The sequence below is a fragment of the Heloderma suspectum genome, chromosome 12 (genome assembly GCF_057233095.1).
Source record: "Heloderma suspectum isolate Gila_16-S chromosome 12, 16-S_ref, whole genome shotgun sequence".
Lineage (NCBI taxonomy): Eukaryota > Metazoa > Chordata > Lepidosauria > Squamata > Helodermatidae > Heloderma > Heloderma suspectum.
The window spans coordinates 33,742,832-33,762,862 of record NC_139469.1 but is presented as its reverse complement, the minus strand read 5'-3'; the positions used below and the strand labels follow the sequence as shown (position 1 = coordinate 33,762,862).

At 45.8% G+C, this 20,031-nt stretch overlaps 1 protein-coding gene across 3 annotated transcripts; it reads right to left on the bottom strand.

Annotated features, from left to right (window-relative positions):
- Nucleotides 1-1,039: 1,039 nt before the first annotated feature.
- On the bottom strand, nucleotides 1,040-8,507 carry GFER (growth factor, augmenter of liver regeneration). Of its 3 annotated transcripts, none has more exons than XM_084819012.1 (4): nucleotides 8,283-8,507; nucleotides 7,239-7,447; nucleotides 5,953-6,039; nucleotides 4,740-4,964 (listed from the first exon to the last, which is right to left on the bottom strand). In XM_084819012.1, exons 1-3 carry the CDS (start codon nucleotides 8,496-8,498, stop codon nucleotides 5,988-5,990), a joined length of 477 nt encoding a protein of 158 aa, XP_084675138.1. In that variant the 5' UTR covers nucleotides 8,499-8,507; the 3' UTR covers nucleotides 4,740-4,964; nucleotides 5,953-5,987. The 3 variants fall into 3 exon arrangements, 2 of the variants coding, with proteins under 2 accessions (XP_084675137.1, XP_084675138.1); XR_014785619.1 differs by having other exon boundaries at nucleotides 4,771-4,964; nucleotides 5,885-6,039; XM_084819011.1 differs by lacking the exon at nucleotides 5,953-6,039 and having other exon boundaries at nucleotides 1,040-4,964.
- Nucleotides 8,508-20,031: the final 11,524 nt, after the last annotated feature.

Genomic DNA, 20,031 nt, shown 5'->3' with positions numbered 1-20,031 from the left:
CACCACAGTTCGAAAGCATCGATTCTTCGGCGCTCAGCCTTCCTTATAGTCCAGCTCTCACAGCCATACATTACTACTGGGAAAACCATAGCTTTGATTATGCAGACCTTTGTCGGCAAGGTGATGTCTCTACTTCTTACTATGCTGTCTAGGTTGGCCATAGCTTTCCTCCCAAGGAGCAAGCGTCTTTTACTTTCATGGCTACAGTCACCATCTGCGGTGATCTTGGAGCCCAAGAAAATAAAATCTGTCACTGCTTCCATTTCTTCACCTTCTATATGCCAGGAAGTGATGGGGCCAGATGCCATGATCTTCGTTTTTTTAATGTTGAGTTTCAAACCAGCTTTTGCACTCTCCTCTTTCACCCTCAACAAGAGGCTCTTGAGATCCTCTTCGCATTCTGCCATTAGGGTGGTATCATCTGCGTATCTGAGGTTGTTGATCATTCTCCCAGCAATCTTAATTCCGACCTGTGATTCATCCAACCCAGCGTTTCTCATGATATACTCTGCATATAAGTTAAATAAGCAGGGCGACAATATGCAGCCTTGTCATACTCCTTTCCCAATCGGTTGTTCCATGTCTGGTTCTTACTGTTGCTTCTTGACCCTCGTACAGGTTTCTCAGGAGACAGGTAAGGTGGTCTGGTACCCCCATCTTTTTAAGAACAGTTTAAAACAATACAATTCCACCTTAAAGCATCATTTAACCCACCCCAAATGCCTGCCTAAACAACCACGTTTTTAATGCGTGGCAGAAGCTTATTAAAGAGGGGGCATGGCAGAGTTCCCTAGCGAGGGAGTTCCACCTTCTTAATGAGCTTGGACCGGCATTTTAAAATTTACTATTAAGCTCAGAATTGTTTGAGCTTCTGAGCATGCACAGTCTAAATCTAAACATTATTTCTACACATGCACCAAGTTGGTTGGATTAAACCTTTTCTTGCTTACTGTAAGCTGTGATAATGTCACATCTCTCTTTCACTCTCATTGTATCGTATTTGGATCGTCGTTATTCATACAGTACTTTCTTTTATTTTGTTTGCCAAGTAAACATGTACTTTATTTACTGTTACTGGTGGGTGGAATGTTTTTGTGAGAGGCCATACATAAACAACCGATCAACAAAGGGGTACAAAATGTGGTGACACATGATGTCATGAAAACAGGAGGTGAGCATCCAAAGTAAATCACAACGAAGAGAAACAGGTTCTCAGGATGCAAAAACATTTACTGTAGGAAGCTCAACACGTTTCGACCTTTTTCTTATGTTTAGGCCTTCTTCAGAGGGTAGAGAAAAAAGTCTGCAGAATTTTTTCTCTACCCCCTGAAGCCCTAAAAATAAGAAAAAGGCCGAAACTCATTGGGCTTCCTACAGTACTTTTTTTTTTTGCATCCTGAGAACTTGACACATGATGTCATGACACACTACACATTTCCAAACTACAGCTCCCAAGATGCACTTTGATATTGCGCATGCGCAAAAGCTCATTTTCGCACATCAAGAGTTCATTTTAAGGGAGAACTCTTGTCCAAGCTTACACGTGTGAGTTCATTATTATCCTAAGAAATAAGAAATTCATCCAGGGTAAGTTTGCTCGTCACTAATTATAAGTCCCCCTTGCCTGGTGGCTGCAGTGGTGGTGGACTTGCCAGGGACACAGGACTGGTGGCATTTCTACAGTCACTTGTTTCTGCTAGGGTTTTGTGTGTGTGAGGTTGCTGTTTGCTGCTTGGAATGCTAGGGTTAACACTGGTGTAGCAGCTGCTTGTATAGCAGGATCATGGGATTTGCCTGTCTATAGTGGGCTATCACTATGACAATGCTGCCTTGCTCATTCTGTGCATCCCCTCCTACCACCAGCTCCATTTGGTCCCTGGTGCCAGAGTTTAAAAAATTCTGAGCAGCTGAAAAACTCATAACATTCCATAATACAGCCTGCTGCAACTTGCTGCCCTCTAGATGTGTCAGACTACAATTCCCATCATCCCCAGCCAGCATTGGCTAGGGAGGTCTCACCTTAGAAGATCAAAGCCAGAACTTGCACATCCAACAGCGACAGGCTTCAAAGACTGTAACCTGAGCTGACCTCAGGTTCTCTTGTGGCAAGTTCATCGGGGCGGGGGGGGGGGGGGGATTGGCAAAGCTGCTATCTTCCTGGAAACATGTTTTAATCTGATACCTTACTCATCTCTCTACATAAATCATAAAATATTACTGAAGCTGGCTTGCAGATAGATGATATGACTCTCTCAAAGGCTACTGGGACCTGTAACACTGGCAAACAATTTTTTTTAATGGAGGAATGGAGAATGAAATACTTACTTTTATTATTTGGTCATCACACAAGAAATAAATACGTTTTGAGACAGTCTTTACAATTGCCTTCATCTAGCGCATTCAAACGATTCACGTTCTTTACCAATGAAATGCCTAACAAGAGCAACTTGACTTTTTAAAATTCAGGGTACAAAATGTTACGTTGTTCCTTCATCAAAAATCCATTTGGCTTTAGCAATACAGCCATACAGAGCGGCCGGGTCCTTGCCTAGGGACTATGAATGCAAATTTAAAGGCACCAAGCAAGGCTACAGCCGGTGAGCCTCCAGTGTCATTCTCTTGCTAACCTTTTATCCTCCTGCTGTAACTAGCTGGATTGTAAAATTTGACTCATAGTACATGGAGGAGAAAGGCAGTCCACTTAGGAACTGCGCTTTCTCTTGGTGCCTGGGAGTATTTCAAGGTACATGTACCATCTCCAATCCAGGACTTGGCAACCCTAAGCCCATAAGACTTTTAGTCTAGACTTGGCATACTATCTTAGCTTGGAAACAAAAAGACCTAAAACAAAAACACAAGAGCAGCAAGGTGAATTATATGGAGCACAAGAAATTTTCTGCCTGTGCTTATAAGCTTCCTGGTCACTGAAGAGTTAATTATTCGGGCCGGGGGGTGGGGGGGATGCAGTCATGCGCACTGCCTAAGACACTGTTTCTACAAAAATGTACATGTGGGGTATGGGCAAAACCTTATGGCAGAGCTTTGATGTGGGCAGTTTTCCATGGTCCTCTCTGCATTGTAAGGCTGCACACACAATGCATTCACCAATGTTAGTAAATGGGGAAGCCCCTTTGCTTGCACAAAGCTAACTGCATGAATGGATTGGGCCTCAGCAAACCATTAGAAATCTCTGTAAAAATAAATGCAATAAACATACCCATATAAACTCAAGTTTTGCTAGTAAGATGGTCAAGAGCCACATGTTTATTTCCAGTGAGGCAACGCACTCAATCCTCTTTTATATGAGGCTGTTAAAATAACTCATGAAATGAACAAATCAAAAGTGAAAGCGGGAGACAGACCTATGAATCTAGGACCATAGTTAACAAACCAGAGTATCAAACCATGGTTTGATAGTCAACAACTAGTTAATTTGTCTGGTAATTAATTTTTCAAACCAGTTTCCCACATTTGGACAAAATGGAAATTGCTTGTTACAAACTTCAAATGGAAGCGTCATTCTCCCTTCACAGAGGAAGGTGGGGACACACAAGCCCAAAGTTTGCCATAGCTTGTGCATGTAAACAAGAAACCATGGTTACATCTGAATCCGGCCAATGGCTTTATGTAATTACATAAGTGAAAAGTTATCTGAATTGTGCCCAGTTAAACCTAAATTTATACTGATGCAATACAATCTAAAGCTCAGAATTTCCTGTAGCAGTAGGGGAAAGATTTTACCCCATGCATAGTGTATGCATGGCCCAAGATCTTTTCCCATCTATCTCCCAGTTCATCAACCTCCTGCTTTATTGCCAGTGTCACTGCTAATGACTGGCTGCAGCCAGCCTACACCACAAGGATTCTCACTTGACATAAAGGTTCACCTCCAACCCGACATGCTCACAGCACATCTGTTCCCTATTAGACTCTCTCACAGACCTTTGGCACACGAAGTTCTGGTAGGTAAAAGAACAAAACCCTGGTAGGTAAAAAGAAACCCTGCTTGAAAAGGAAGCTCAGTGAACCTTCCAATGCTGTGGGACTAATATAAAGTTCATGAATTCTCATTCCTAGGAGTGATACCTATCATGACCTGCATAATTGAATTTTCCCTGTGCTTATTTCATGCTTTGATTTGCATGGTCCTCTTCTCTGGTCTGGCCAGAGAGAGGGAAATGCTACTGATAACTTCTACTGCCTGCGGCTGAAATGAAAGACCTGAATTTGCACGCTAATGATTTTACCTTCCAAGCTTTGGGAGCATCCTGGGGAGCAAGAGAATCCTGGAGAAATGTCAGCAGGAACAGCTCCAGAGTGGTTAACTTTATGTTGCACTCGCTTTGAAATAATTAAAAGCGCATTCCAGATTACAAGGATAAGGGAAGAAAACAGGTATGAAGAACAGTGTGGTGAACACAGAGAGAAGCAATCAAATGAAAGCAAAAAGATACCAGGGCGGGGGGGAAAGTCACAGGCACCTGCATATACGATATCCAGAAAGTATGTTCAGTCCAATACAGGGGCTAGAGAAATGGTTCTTCCAAAAATTGCCTAGGTTTTCAAGGCAGCACTTGCGCACAACCAGGAGGCAGAAACGTTTCTCACAGTATCACAAGAACTACAGAGACTTGTTCATTATCACATTTTCCAAAACCAGAAACAGACAGGACCCATAAAGTAACTCCCAGACCCTGCCCCTGTCACATCAAATCCAGTACAAAGGCACAGTTGCATGTCTCAGCAAAGGTCCATCCCAGATGTGATTTTGATAGTTTTTTAATCATGTTGGACAACCTTCCTAATCACAGGACCCATCTTTCCAACCATCCCGCCAACGTTCGTCTATAAGAGAACAGTCAAATTCAGGCTTCCCCAGCTTCTTATTCACCTCGTTGTGAATCCGGCAAAACCACTGTGTCAGGTTACGCCTGTTGCTGGCATCAGGTTTATTTCTTTGTATTCTGTGGATGAGGAAAAACCAAAAAGAGCCTGATGCCATTTTGTATTTTCAGCCCATTTCTTCCTATGGCTGGGAAGGCAGGAGAGTTCTTGCTTCTTTTTTCCTCCCTCTTCCCACCCAACCCTGAACCTGCTTTTTGTAATATCTTTGCTGATAGAGAGATCTGGAGATCGCAAACATTTGCACACATTTTCTGTGTCCTTTCAGTGGGCCTAATAAAGGATTAATATATGCTAATATGGATTTTGGAACAGGTGTGAAATTAGTTTTCATTTGTATCGCATATACATTCCTGGGATGTGGGAATGTCTGGCAGCACCACTACACCCAAGAGAGCAGTCTTCAAACTTACTGGGGGCATTGCCAACAAACCAGAGGGGAGAGCTAGTTTAAGGTTAGAGCTTATTTTTCCAATCTTATGCTTAACAGAAATATTCTTGTGAAACTAGACACTACCTTCTACAAGCGAGGCATGTGAGCTATTTGACAAATAGCTCAGAAAAAGATGTATTTGGCTGGTTCACTTTTTATTTGGCTGGGCAAATGTATAAACTACTTGTAGATACAGATCCTGATATAACTAATCAAGTAGTTTTATTCACTGTGGCTGCTAAAAAAACGACTAGAGCAAAGGTCCTTGAGCACATGGTGAATTGATCTAATTGGCTTATTCAACTGGGTTTTTTTTTTCTTTTTTGTATGTGACTGTCTCTCTTTTCTGGTAAAATAGTAAGAACCTATGGTTATATGCAATAAAATCGACTGACTGCTTTTTAAAAAAAAATCTGTGTGACAATCAATTTGCTCTGAAATATACCAGTTTATCATCCAGTGCAACTCTGCTCTCTAGTGGATATGATACAGTAGTGTCTTTTATTTTATACTAGTGAGATGTAAATACATTCCACTATCCTGATGTACCCAAACTTTGACATCTTGATGCTTCTGGCACAGGAACAACTGCTACAACAAGAGGGACCAAGGCCAACCTTTCATTTGTCATTCCTGCTGTGGTCACCCAGCATCAAATATTAGCAGCAGATGGTTGAGGCAGCCCTCCATTTTCTACTGGATCACTAGGATCATCAAAAGACTCTTATGAGCACACTAATGAAAAGGTGGGACAAACAATAAATAATTAAATTAAAGTAGCCAGCTGCTCATACAAGAGCATTCTTGGCCCACTGGAATCTCTCTGCCAATGACAAAACAGGCTGGCAATTGGCTGAATGTGACTCCTGCCCCTAGTATGAACTACATAAATCCATGAGTAGCCAAGTTCTCCACTGTAGGCTGGTTAAAAGTGACCCTCACTCTGTTTGAAGAGTAGGCTCAGTATCTGGGATTCTTTCTGACCTTATAGTTCTATGTTTTCCTTGAACCCAAATCACCCTAAAGGCACAACCCTACGCATGTTTAAAAGAAAAAAACCCTACAGCTCCCAGTATTCTCCAGCTCGCATGGCTGGTTGGGGAATGCTGGGAATTGCAGGACTTTTTCCCATCTAAACAAGCATAGGATTGTTCCCTAACTTACATTAACTTGTGTAGCTACAGCAAAGGGTGAACAGCTATATCAGAAAGCTAACAATTTGGCCAAATATGTTATGGAACAGATATAAATGACAACACCAATAGAAGTTATCATTCCAAAATGTGTAGTTCCATAGAAAGTGGTTTCTATGCAATTCCAAAAGATAGGAGATACAAAGTAGTTAATATTATTTCTTTGACAGGAACAACTCAGGTTGGTGAAGGAGTAGCAAGCTTTTGAGTTTCACAGAATTTGTTATCAACCACAACAAGAAGTTAGCAGAATCTCAGTTACAGATGCCTGCTCATTGTGTGTAGGTAGAAAACAAAACAAAAAAGTGGTACTGGGTATATAATTCAGCTTTCTGAGAATCTCAGGATCAGCACACTTCTAGCCTCATGCATAGGTTTGAAAGCATGTGGGCAAACGCATAATATTTCCGAAGCCAGAGGTGTGGCTGAACAAACTTTTCATAGGACTGAGGACAAAGTTTTAGTAACCTGCATTGCTCCATGTCTCTCCCCTTGAAAAGCAAAACCTGAGTAGATTATGCGGAAGAGTAAGCCTGGCAGAATTATGCAAAGCAAAAGACATTATGGAAATCTGCTTAATTTGCATAATGTAAACCAGTCACAGAACTGGGCTTTTCTTGGTGCTGAATTTGGATCACCTTGTTGCAGAATTTAGATTTCTTTTATTGCAGAATACACACAGTCATGGACATGCTCAACAAACAACTCACCTGTCTCTCATATCTTCTGCACATTCTTCACAAGGGAAAACCTTGGAAAATAAGTGGATGAACTGTATCATTTCTTGTTGCTCGATTTTAGTGGGCCGGTCAGGGTAATATGCTGCCATTGTGTGAAGAAAAGACCACGAATGTCTCCCTAATTGTTCTCTGTCTAGAGGGCAATCTGGAGGAAACTCTTTCTCTTTGATTTCTGTTTCCTGGGTTGGAAAAATGTGAGCTCATGAGCAAGAAGCGAGAGAAAGCATGCAAACCACCTGCACCTTGTGACCCTATACAAAGTAACCGGGCTACTGTACCCTACAGGGCAGAAAATACATCCTTGTTCCTAGATGCCAGTAGGAAGTTCCACAGCTCCCTATGGATACACATAACAGACACACATGCTGCAGCAGCACAGTAAAGAAACAGTTCCCACATGCGCGCGCACACATCCTCCTGCTCCATAAACCTTTATCGCATCTCCAGTGCCCCTAAAAACAGAAATAACTCACTACCTTAAATCTCCATAGACTTCTACAAAAACCTTAGAAGAGAGCCACTGCATCTAAACTCTACATGGCTGCATGGGGGGGAGAATATTTCTGCCCCGCACTGCGCTCAGTGGCGTAACGATTAGACTGTACAGATGTGTCATGAGACCGTACTGAACGGGAGAGGGGGACGGCGCACTTGGCTTGCCCTACACCACCTCCCCCCAACCCTTGTAGCCAGGGCCGACGCTGCTACCCCCCGCCCCCCGCCGCGCTTCACAGGGCCCGCGAGCGAAGTGCGTCTCTCCCTCCCCTTCCTGAACGGACTGTCACCTCCGCCCCACTGAGCCATGTGGGGCAGATATAGCCCCCCTCCCTTTTCAGGCATTGGACAGAGACCTCGCCCCATTCCTGGCCCCACAGGAGGCCTCTTCCCCTGCCCCTTCCCAGCTCCACGCAGCCTTCCCAAGCCGTTTCACCGCCCCTCGCCTCCTCCTGGGCTCCCCGCGGCCACGCCGCTCCTCTCCCCGAAAGGAGAGCCCCGGCCCGCCCCGGCCATCACCGAGCCCGCCTGCTTCTTTTGGTCCCGCATCCAGCTCCTGAAATCCGTACAGGCCCGACAGGGCGGCGGCGGCGGCGGCTTCTTCGTGTCGGCGGCCGGCGGGGGCTGCCCCTCCGCGGACTCCCTGGGCGGTGGGAAGGGGAAGGGGAAAGCGGGGGCCGGCCGGCTCCGGCTCGGGCTCGGGCTGGGCGCCGCCATCTTGGGGGCGCAAGGCATGCTGGGGCCTCCGCGGAGCCCGCCTGGGCCGCCCTAGGCGAGCACGAGGGCCTCGTTGCCATGACAACGGCAGCAGGCCGCTTCAGGGGCCTTTGGCCGCAGTAACTGTGCTACTCTTTAGCTGGCACAAGACTCTCTTGTTTTTAAATAATAAAGGAGTGAATGGAAGTTAGGTGGAAGTTAGAATGGAAGTTAGAACTTGAGATGGAAGACTAGAATGGAACTAGAATGGAAGTTAGAACTTGAGCCAGGGCTCCCAGTGGTTCAGCCCCTGAACCTGGCGTTCAAAAACCAACACGCACACGTAGGCCAAGCTACCTAACAAACAACCTGTCAGGGGTGAATAAAAACAACAAGGGAATCCTGCGAGACCTTCGGAGACTATCCAGTGCTGGCTCCAGGTTCTGAGGAGGGGGCTCAGTGGCTGCCCCTCCCTGAGCGGGCCAGCCCGCTCCTCCATGCTGTCACTGCTGCCCATTCGCTTGCCCGTCTGGAGCCCAGCCCTCACCGCTGGCCAGAAGGAGAGAATGCGGCATGTGGAGGCTGCGGCTTGTACACTTGGGGAGGGCAGGCCCTTGTTCGGACAAGGAGGAGCACAAGCAGGGTGGGGGAGACTTCTGGGGCCCCTGCTGGGGGGCAGCGTGGGCCTGGAGAGGCGGCCCCCGATGCCAGCCTGCGATTTAACACATCTACTATGGCAGAATGTCCATGGGTACAGAGGGGGGGTGTGAGTGTGAAAACAGTGGGGCTGAAAGGCCCTGGAGTGTAAATGGTTGCAGTAACCTTGTGCAAAAATGCTTATTTCAAAGGCCTGTAATTCATTTCTTTTCCACTGCTTGTAATATTTTCACCTGTTCTCGTGATAGATAAAATTAGGTATATTACCCAGAATCCCATACTTATAACCATTAACCCGCCGTCGAACGCTCGCCCCAAGTCCTCTGAATAAACTCTTTTCATTCCCAGAGGACGCTATCTTAATTGCTTTTGAAATTTTAAAATATATCCTGCTTTAATTACTCGGTCATCCTTCTGTCATGTCTGGGGGATGTGAGAGTGTTTGTGTGTGTGGTTTCTCTTACGGGGAAGGCCATAAGGATCGGGAGGGAGATGTGGGAAAATTTCCATCGAGACAGGAAAACATAGCAAGAAAGGATGTGAGATGGGAAGGGGGCTCTGGAAAAAATGGTGCAAAAGATGCTGCTGCAACAACAAGATGCACCATGCATAACAAGATGTGCCATGCGGCCTTGAAAGAGAAGCGCCAGAAAGTTGTCACAACTGCTTGGAACTGCCCTTGGCTAAGTGTGAACACAGGCACCTTCCAAGAGATTGAGTGTGAGACCCAAAGGAAGCCCCCCTTCTCCTGGAAAGTATAAAAGGCTGAGGAACCAGTAGCAACTTGGAGGAACAGCAGACCCTGGGGCCAAGTGCACACTTAGAACTCCCCATTTGCCTGGCCAGCATAGGTAGAGTGTTTGTAAGTATGAATGGGTAGCTAACTGTTGCTAACTGTTGCTACTGCATTTCCCTTCGGGTTTGGGCAGCATCCCATCCCATCTGCTGTCTTGGTAATAAAACTTTAAATTTGTAGCCTTGGTGTGCTCTTTTCATATCCAGCCTTATAAGGTCCCGGGAATCCCAGCCTGATTAACTGAGATGCATCTCACAGGGAAGTCTCTCAGGCGCAGGGGTGTGTCATCTCACCTGGAGTGGTCCAAAACCTATTTTGGGGTATAAATCCTCAGCTTCTTATTCCTCAGTTCAGCCACTACAAGTGGGTTGCACAGAATGCTAGCGCCTCTCAAAGGGGACAATCTCCCAGTCAGGAAGGTGTATATGATATGGGAATCAAAGCTTCTTCTGGATGAAAGGGGGCTGTAAACTTTCATTTACAACGTTGTAATTTACAACTTTGTCTGTAAACTTATTCAGACTGCTCATGCAGCTCTGCATGGTGTTGATCTAGGACCCAACTTCAGTCTTGTCTAAGTCAGGGTACTTCCAGGCAGAGGGCTCGTAGCACTAACAATCCAGAAGCAATTTTTCCGTGATAAGGAAAAAGACAGGCGGGAAAACATGGGAGAGTTACAAGTGGAAGACTAGGACTTTTGGACTCTATGAATTCTGTGAATGAAGCAGGGCAATGGCACAATAAAAGCCTTGTCTCAAAGCAGCCCCAGAGAAAGTTACAGCTGGTGAAATATACCTAAGCCCACTAATTTAAGTAGGCTTAGACATGCTGAACTGCTTAGAGCCAAACTGCTAGTCCTGCTTAAATCTCACTGAAATCAATGGGACAACATGATTAACTTAAGTCCCATTAATTTTCCACTTGCTTTCTCTAGGATAGAACTCAGATAGGATCAGAGTGACCAGTTCAAGAGAGCAGTCCCTGGTGAGAAGCGTTGAAGGGCAATTAACTTACACACACACACACAGGAGGGCTTTGAGGGGTCAAAGGCTGCAGGGTGTGTGTGTGTGGCTTCAGGCGGGTGTCATGACCCTGAGGTCTGGTAGCAACCCATACACAGGCACAGAAGCCAAGGGTCCAGTGGGGCTGACTTAGGAGGCATGAGCTCAAGCCCCATAACTGAGCCAAAGACCCCAGAACCTGAGATGTCTCTACTACCCCCAGGTCTGAGACCTCTGAGCCTGGACCCCCTGAGACTGCGTCCCCCCAAATCCAAGTCCATCAAGAGGCTGGCACACTTGCCTCCAAGGGCCTCGCGCTCCACCAGCTGGAGCAGCAAGCCTAGCATGAGTTCATGGGGAGATGCTGTATTGTTAGGCTTCAAGTCAGGGGGCTTCGTCTTTAAGGCCCTGCAAAGGGACAGAGCCTGTGAGGTGCACTAAGGCTCAGAGAGCATAAAAGGGCTTGGTCAAGACAGAGCACCTGCTGTTGGAACACGTAGTCTGTTCTCTGGGCTTCGTTTGGGGGCAGAGGAGGAGGTGTCCTGAAGGACCTCCTTTATTTCCAGGAATGCTCATTTTGCCTGCATCCTGCTCTTCTACCCCAGACTGCTTGCTGGGTTTGCACCCTGCTGACTTATTTATTTACAATATCTTTACCCTGCTGTTCAGCCAAAAAAGGCTCCCCAGAGCAGTTTTACAAAGATTGATAACGAGACAGTTCGTGGGCTCTGTTTTATTAGGACAGAACAGCAGGTTTGTTTGAGCCAAAGACAACTCTGAGGGGTAGTGGGCATTCCCCCAAAATATTTCCTCTTACCCCATTTGTTCCCCAGTGTTCAATCATAGTATATTAAGGTATCTATAGCATAGATTACATCCGTGCTTGCCTAATAATGGTCTTCACGCACAGTAATTCTCAAGTTGCGCCTGTCTTGGACCCTGGCACAGTACTTGTAAAAAATCAAGCACACGGAGGAAAGAGGCAAAGAAAACTGGTGAAAAGGTGTCAGAGGAGAAAAAAGTGTTGAACGGGATAGTGCATTGGCTTGGACAAGGGAGCCCTGAGTTCAAGTTCCCTCTCAGCCATGAAGCTAACTGGGTGGCCTTAGACAAATCTTTCAGTACAGCCTACCTCACGAAGTTGTGGGAAAGAACACAGTATGGCATCCTGAGCTGCTTGGAGGATGAGAAAGCGTACAGACAAAGGGCTCCTTCACACCGGGCTTTTATCCTGTGATTGAGATGGCTCCTTCACAGAAGTTTGCGGGCTTTTTACATGGCACCGTGACCCTGCTGCACTAAATGCCCTTTGTTCCGTTTTTAAATAAATCACAGATAAGGAGCTATCAAATTACCCCGTTGTGTTCTGCTTCAGTTTCCTCCGTGAAAAGAGTTAAAGTGGCAAGGAGCGAAGTCAATGAAAGATAATGGAAGACCCAGAGATGGGGAGGGGGAGGGGGGGAAGGGGTGGGGGAAAAGGAAGCACGTAAAAAAGGGAGTCGTTCAGATCCTGCATTTAACATGGAAGCAGAAAGCCCCGTTTTAGATGCCGGATTTTAGTCTGGTGTAGAGATGCACATAATAAAGGAATGCCAACAGAAACGAGAAGACAACCAGGGGCCAATCTACATGGATGATTTAGTGCGAAGCACATCACAGTTGCTCATGACACATGACGCTGCTACCAATCCACAGCAACCCCGCAGCTTCCTTCCGGAAGTGGCGCATTTTTGGAAAGTCCTTTTAGTGCGTCTTTTTTCCTTAAATGTGGCCCCAGCATGGTGCTGCTGCAGTTTGCCCTGTCCCCTGCATTAAATCCTGGGCGCGCCCCTGTGACCTGGCAGTGACGTGGTCAAGGGGTGGGGCTGCCCCTTCCCCCCACATTCCCTTTGCGCATTCTGTTTTGCCTATATCATTTCACTCTATATGAAATAAATATTAATTCTGCGCTTCATAGTTTGAATTTCAAACTATAAAAATAGGCAGCTCCTCCACTCAACTAAAAATAAAATTCTTTTAAAAAAGTGTTTTTTTCCCTGTCTCTGCCATTTTCCAATAATAGTAATAATACATCACCAAATGTAAGCAAGGATCTTCTGCTGCTTTTTCTTGTGTATAGCCAAATTTCTCTGTACATCCTGCTGTGCCTTACAGCACTGTCTGCTGGAACAATTATAATACTAGTAATTATTTTAATTCCTGTTTACTATATGACTATATAATCATAAAATAGCAAGCCTAATTAGACCGAGAGTAATGTCCCCTTACTAGTGCTGCAAGCTGCAATCTATTTATTCTGGAGGAAATCCATTAAAATCATTGAACTCTATTTTCATGCACAAACTCCTCTGCCTGCAAGTAATGATGGGATTGGCATGAATGGGTTTATTCTGGAGTACATAATTTCTGGATGGGTTTAATATTAATCAGATTAAAACAATAGCAACAACGACATGATCTCAATCCCTCTGCTGAGTGTTACAAAGTGCCATGGTTCACAGTGAACAAAAGCCTTATTGGGCAGCAAAAACAAAGAGTCTTTGTTGTTTTTGCTGCATCAGGCTAACCCGGGGACCCCTCTGGAAGTGCCCGGGCAGCGCCACGACCCTCCCACTCCTCATCTAATCGAAGGGCAGAGCAATTCATTTTTCCACCTCTGAACTGAAGAAAAAAAGCTTGTGATCCGAAGTATCCAGGCTGTGTCCTGCATGAAAAGCACAGGGGGTTTTCCCTTTTGCAAAACAGAATAACCTGTTAATGATACCTGACAGCCTCTAGCCACAGGGCCCTCCTCAGAGGGCCCATTGCCAATATCTCTGACTCACTGGCTCTGAGGGAGAGCCACTGCTGCCACCCCCACTTGCCTGTGAGTGTCTGGCCTCTCCCTCCCTGCTAAGCCCGATCCCCACCAGCATCCAGAGGGGAGAGGACCGGCACCAGCTGTGACTGCTGCTCCTTCTTGCCCACACAGGGGAACGAGGTGATGGCAGAAAGGCAACGCAGCCGCTGTCTCCTGCTTTCTCTTCCGAGACAGTGGGTTGGACAAGGGGGACGAAGAGGGGAGCCCCCAACACTGTTGAGGAATGCGGGGGGGGCATCAGAACTCATCTTGCCCCTCAAAACAACAGCAGCACCTGGAGCTGGCCCTGCCTCTAGCCCAGCCTGCTCAGTTTTTGTGGTGCCGTTCGGACGTTATGGACTACAACTCCCATCAGCCCCAGTCAGCATGGCCATGGTGGGGGTTGTGGTCCAAAACATCTGGAGGGCATCAGTTTGGGGAAGGCTGGTCTAGCTCAGGGGTGGGCGGAAGGTAGATCTTCAGATATTTTGGACATCAGCTCTCAGCATTCCTGACCATTGGGCCATGCTAGCGGGGGCTTACGGAAGCTGAAGTCAACACATCTGGAGATCTACCTTCTGCCCAACCCTGCTCTCACTTATTGCTTACCTCTCTTTCTGTTTTCTTTGGATGCTTCCTTTTCTTGTAATGCCTGTAGGTTTTTTTCTTGACTAGACTACCAAAGGTAGATGGCGAAAACATTGGATACATTATTTCTGGTGGCGGTACCCTGCGTCTGTAGCTTCTCCTGGGTTTTGCCTTGCTCCTTGTGAAGTAGGGTGAAACGTGAGGGAGTCTGCAAGTGGGTCTAGCCACAGAAGGATTGGGAGGGATGGGAAACAACTTCTTGTCTAAGGCCTTCTTCTTCACCCAATAGAACACCAACATCAAATGCCTCTTTTTCTTCTTGCTTTTGTCTTCTGCTGACATCATCCTACTCTTAGATGGATGGGGCATGGTGAAGGGTTTTGAAGACCTGATGACCAAGAAGGCTTTGAAGTAGAAAACAATTTCCTCTACAGCAATAGAGGAAATTCCCAGTAAGTGACACCAAATCCAAGCAAATATTAAACCTAGTCCTGGGGTGTTAATTGTTCCAGTAATGACCAAACTCTGTTAGGGAAATAATTCTCCAGAGAGTGTAAAATCTTGATGTGGCCCTTATAACAGTCTGGAGCTGCTCTCTGCTCTTGCTGCGGCAACCCAGGGCACCGTCATGCTGAAACGGGCTATGTCATAATGGGTCTCTGAGGCTTAATAAGCAGTCTGTGAGCATGAAAATGCTCTCTGGGTTCAACAATGAAGCCTCAGGCGGAAATATGTTATTTGAAAGTAAGTTTCCACTTATTATGTAAACATAGGAGTGGTTTTTATTTTAAATTTTACTGTATTCAGTTGTAAGCCAATTTGGATACCATAGAAAAGCAGAATATAAATAATTAACAGACGTGAACTGTATAGCTAAGACAGAGAGGGCAAGTGGCATTCCACCACTACAAAACCTGAACATTCTAATCTAAATGTTAATAAAATCCAAAAGATTTCTCCAGCTGTAAAATGGCAACACAGGCTGCAACACGGAGGCACTTGTCTTGATTCTTGAGACCAGGGATCTAGGAAACTCTGTACTTTTCTTAACAAGTCCCTTATCAGGGTGATCCGATTCTGGAGAGACACTATATAATCCAGTTTAGGGTTTGTTTATGGTGGGAAATTTTATTTATGGCCAACTTTCACACCTCTAAAACTGCCTCTCCTTATTTTTCATTGCCCCTCAATATTGTTTAGAGAACAAATACTTTTAATTGGTGGCAAACCAATGATCCTTCCGATGCAAAGGAAGATGAAAATAGGCCACGAGCTTATCGTAGGTCTTGCGAGAGGAGGAGAGGTGAACTTCTGAGAGTGTGGGATCTTGCAATGAGCTAGTGCAGGGCAGTGCTGAAGCTTTTATTTTTCCTCTTTTTCAAACTCTTTCCCCTGCATTGTTTTCCTTATTAAAATCACTTCCCCAAAGCTGCTACTTGCGCCATGGGCAAAACATTCAGCTTTATACCTGCCCTTCTAGGCAAATAGCAGCTTGAAGGGGAAACAGTGAATTTAACTGGGAAAACTGCATGTGGGGGGACAGTTTAATCCCCCTCCTTCCCTCCCATGCTGCAGCCCCAGTCCAATTCAGGCCTTTCCAGAGCTACTATTCACACTCTAAATACTGTGAAAGATCCTATTAGTCCCATGTCACATCTCATTTGGATCTTTATCCAGCTGGTCAATACAGCTCTGGGCCAGACTGCTCTGAGGGCTGTTTCCTAACATTGCTTTTGCTGGATTTGAGAAGACTATACAATGGTAAAGGAATGCTTTATATGTACAGATAGGAGGAGTGTGCACCTCAGTTTGTGCTCTGGAGGACAATGCTTGTAAAACTTGAACAGCGGGGAGGAAGGATCCCAAAGGAAAATCTGTTTCTGTATTGTGTTCTAGAGTAAAACAACTATTTCAAAATGCATGCGGACAACTCATTACAATATCGTTTAAGGTGACTAGACGCAAAGGAGGATGGTGACCGTGTCACTTTAATAACTGTGTAGAAGACAGGGAGTTTTGGCAAGCACAGCGTTTCCCACTCCTGCAGTACAATGACATGAGACTGTGCATCTGTCAACAGCTCCTGCACAACTATGGGCATCTCTCCACCAGCCTAAAATCCTGCATTTCAAAGGGGTCTTTCTGCTTTCATTTTAAGTGCAGGATCATAACGACTCCCTTTTTCACACGCTTCCTTCCCCCCTCCCTTTCCCCCCTCCCTCTCCCCATATCTGAGTATTCTATTGACTTTCTTCACATGGAGCTTTTATCCTGCGATTGAGATGGCTCCTTCACGGAAGTTTGCAGGCTCTTTACATGACACCGTGATCTTCCAAGGCATCTCCTGCACTAAATGCCCTTTGTTCCATTTTTTAAATAGTAACAGATAATGAGCTATCAGATTACCCCATTGTGTTCCGCTTGAATTCCCTCCGTGAAAACAGGACACCCGGGAAGAAGAGGAGCAAGATCAATGAAAGATATGGAAGAGCCAGATACAGGGAGATGGACAGGGAAAGGGGAAAAGGAAGCAAGTGAAAAAGGGAGCCGTTGGATTCCTGCATTTAAAATGGCAGCAGGAGGCCCCATTTTAAATGCAGGATTTTATGCTGGTGTAGAGATGCCCTGAATCTTTCATTGATCTCGCTCCTCTTCTTGCCACTTTTACTTTTTTCACAGAGGAAAAACCCTATGAGCGGTGTAGGAGAGTTGTATCCTCCCATCATCTGGTGGCCCAATAGTGCCGCTGATGAGGAGGGGTGAAGTGCCCATAGATTGCACTCCCTGTGCTGTGCGTCCTCCCCGCACATGGAGGCTGAAGAGAGGGAAAAAACATTGTTGCCAGTGGGGTTTTTCTCTCTTTCTTTAGCCCCATGGGGATGAATTTAAAGAACAAAAGTGGTTGAGTGGAAAGATTTAACACCCCCGCCCCGGTGCCTGGTGAGTCCAGATCCAAACCGAGGCCCTCCAGGCTTGCACTAGAGTAAATGAAAACATTAGGATCACCTACATGCTATGCATGTAACTTAGTGTGTTATTTAGCCTTCAGTGTTTCTTCTTTCACCTATCGGGAGGTCTTTTTGCAGAAGACAAAAATTAAGTACCTCAAAAATTAGATGCATGATTTCTTTTCTCCTCTGATCCAAAACGAACTGAATTGCATCCAGCGGTTCCACTTATCCTTGCCCCCATTTTTCGGCTTTTCTTGCAAATGCTGCTTGTGTTTTTTTTCCAGCTACTGACTATGCGGAAAAGTAATCTAACTGGAAGAAAGGGAATTTCCAGGGGGACTGTAAAGACCAGGCTTACGGTAAGGGTGGCATGTTTGGGTGGTGATGGTGGCCATGGGTGCTCTCCGGTAAGATCTCGTGCTGTGACTCCTCTTCAGGCTTTGCTTCCTGGTGCTAGGATGTTTGACAAGGGTGGGGATGCTTTGAAGTGGAATGACTGAAGACAGGCTGACATGTGAGAGCCGAACTGGATGTGACAGCAGCAGATCTCAGACCTGGATGTGCCCCACCCCCAATTCAGCGGTGGAATTCTAACTCATGAGGGCCTCCCCCACCCCACCCCAATGATAAGAGGCCACCGCTATCCATCAGCCATAATCCAGCCATTGCAATGTGCCCCAACCACAAAACTAGAAATATGTGCCCTGAGCCACGTCTATTTTGGCGCATAATTTGGTCCAGAATGCTGCAGCCAGACTGTTGACTGGGGCCAGTTACAGGGAGCATGCGACTCCCTTGTTATAAGAGCTTCACTGGCTACTAGTTGGTTTCTGGGAGCAATTTGAAGTGCTCCTTATGACCTATAAAGCCCTATACAGCTTGGGACCAGGCAACCTGAAAGACTGCCTTCTCCCATGGGAGCCTGCCAGATATTAAAATCTTTGGGTGGGGCTCTTCTCTCTGTCCTGGTGCCAGGGGCGTCGTTAAAGATGGGCCTACCTGGGCACAGGCCCCAGATCTTTTTGAGCTGTGCCCCAGATCTTTTGAGCTGTCCTATTTGCCATTTTGTTTTTACATTTTCCCATTGATTTGCATTGGAAAACAAAATCGGCCATAACATTTTTAGTTTGTATGATAAATACATGAAATTTGGAGGCTTGGAAGCCCCCATGGAGATGATTGAATATGCCAAATTTCAGGCAGTGAGGTCCTGTGGTAGTCACAGGTAAAATTTCCTATTTTCAAGACACTCTGTCAAAGCAAAGAGCTATAATTTTTTTTGTGCTTCCATGTACGTGCATGGAATTTGGGGACCTGTCAGCCCCCATAGAGATGACTGAGCCTGCCTAATTTCAGACAGTTAGGCCTAGTGACTTTTGTGCTAGCCACAGGTAACATTTGCTTTTTCCAATAAAATCTGTCAAAAGTAAAGAACTATAATTTCTTTGTGCTTCCACATAAATTCATGGAATTTGGGGCCACTATGGAGCTGACTGAACCTACCAAATTTCAGAAAGTTAGGTCCAGTGCCTTTTGTGCTAGCCATGCGTAAATTTTCCTTTTCTCAAAGTCTAAAACAAAAAGTAAAAACTGTCAAATCACCCAGGGGATTAGAGATCCTAATTAGAAGGTGTTGAAGGTGACCATTAGGAGGTCACTATCCCTAATCTCTGGTGTAGGTTTTTGTTTTGTTTTATTTTGAGGTGCAAAAGAACTCTTTCCCCCTACTTTTCTTTTCTGTTCTTACATGCCTACTGTTGGGAGCTTGTCTGCAATGAAATTTTGAAGAGTGAGAAGGAAGGGAAGAAAGTGTTAGGGTTGGATCGAAGCCCATAGAGCCCCAAAGCAGTTCTGATTCTGAGGAAGAGATAGAAACCGTGGGAGAGGAACCTGCGTGCTGTTCAGAGGCGCTGCCGGAGGGAGAGCCCCTCCCTGCTCACATTCCTGAGAGTGGTAGCAACCCTGGCAGGCAGGGGGAGGGACAACTGGTGCTTCGGGACGCTAGGCAATGGTGCAGGGACAAGTGGGAGATGGAGGGTGCCGAGAGAAGGAATCCAAGTCAGAGCATCCCTGACAGATGGCTCATCTTGAACACCTCCAGTGTGGGAGACCCCACCACCTCCCTAGGTCATTGGTTCCATCGTCGTATTGCTCTAACAGTCAGGAATTTTTTCCTGATTTCCAGCTGGAATCTGGCTGCCTGTCACTTGAGCCCATTATTCTATGTCTTGCACTCTGGGATGATCAAGAAGAGATCCTGGCCTTCCTCTCTGTGCCAACCTTTCAAGTACTTGAAGAGCGCTATCATATCTCCCCTCAGTCTTCTCTTCTCAAGGCTAAACATGCCCCGTTCTTTCAGTCTCTCCTCATAGGGCTTTGTTTCCAGTCCTCTGATCATCTTTGTTGCCCTCCTCTGAACCCTCTCCAGTTTGTTTGCATCCTTCTTAAAGTGTGGTGCCCAGAACTGAACACAGTACTCCAGATGAGGCCTAAGCAGTGCTGAGTAGAGGGGAACTAGTACTTCCCGGGATTTGGAAGCTATGCTTCTATTAATGCAGCCCAAAATAGCATTGGCCTTTTTTGCAGCCACATCACATTGTTGGCTCATATTCAGCTTGTGATCGACAACAATTCCAAGATCCTTCTCGCTTGTAGTGTTGTTGAGCCACGTATCCCCCATCTTGTAACTGTGCATTTGGTTTCTTTTTCCTAGGTGCAGAACTTGGCATTGATCCCTATT

What these genes read in the sequence shown, in the direction of transcription:
- GFER (XM_084819011.1), bottom strand. Translation starts at nt 8,498, where the DNA reads ATGCCTTGCGCCCCCAAGATGGCGGCGCCCAGCCCGAGCCCGAGCCGG. An exon ending in AAAAGAAGCAGGCGGGCTCG is followed by an intron (nt 7,448 to 8,282) that starts GTGATGGCCGGG and finishes TTTCCAACCCAG; the next exon opens with GAAACAGAAATCAAAGAGAA. An exon ending in GCAGAAGATATGAGAGACAG is followed by an intron (nt 4,965 to 7,238) that starts GTGAGTTGTTTG and finishes CCTCATCCACAG; the next exon opens with AATACAAAGAAATAAACCTG.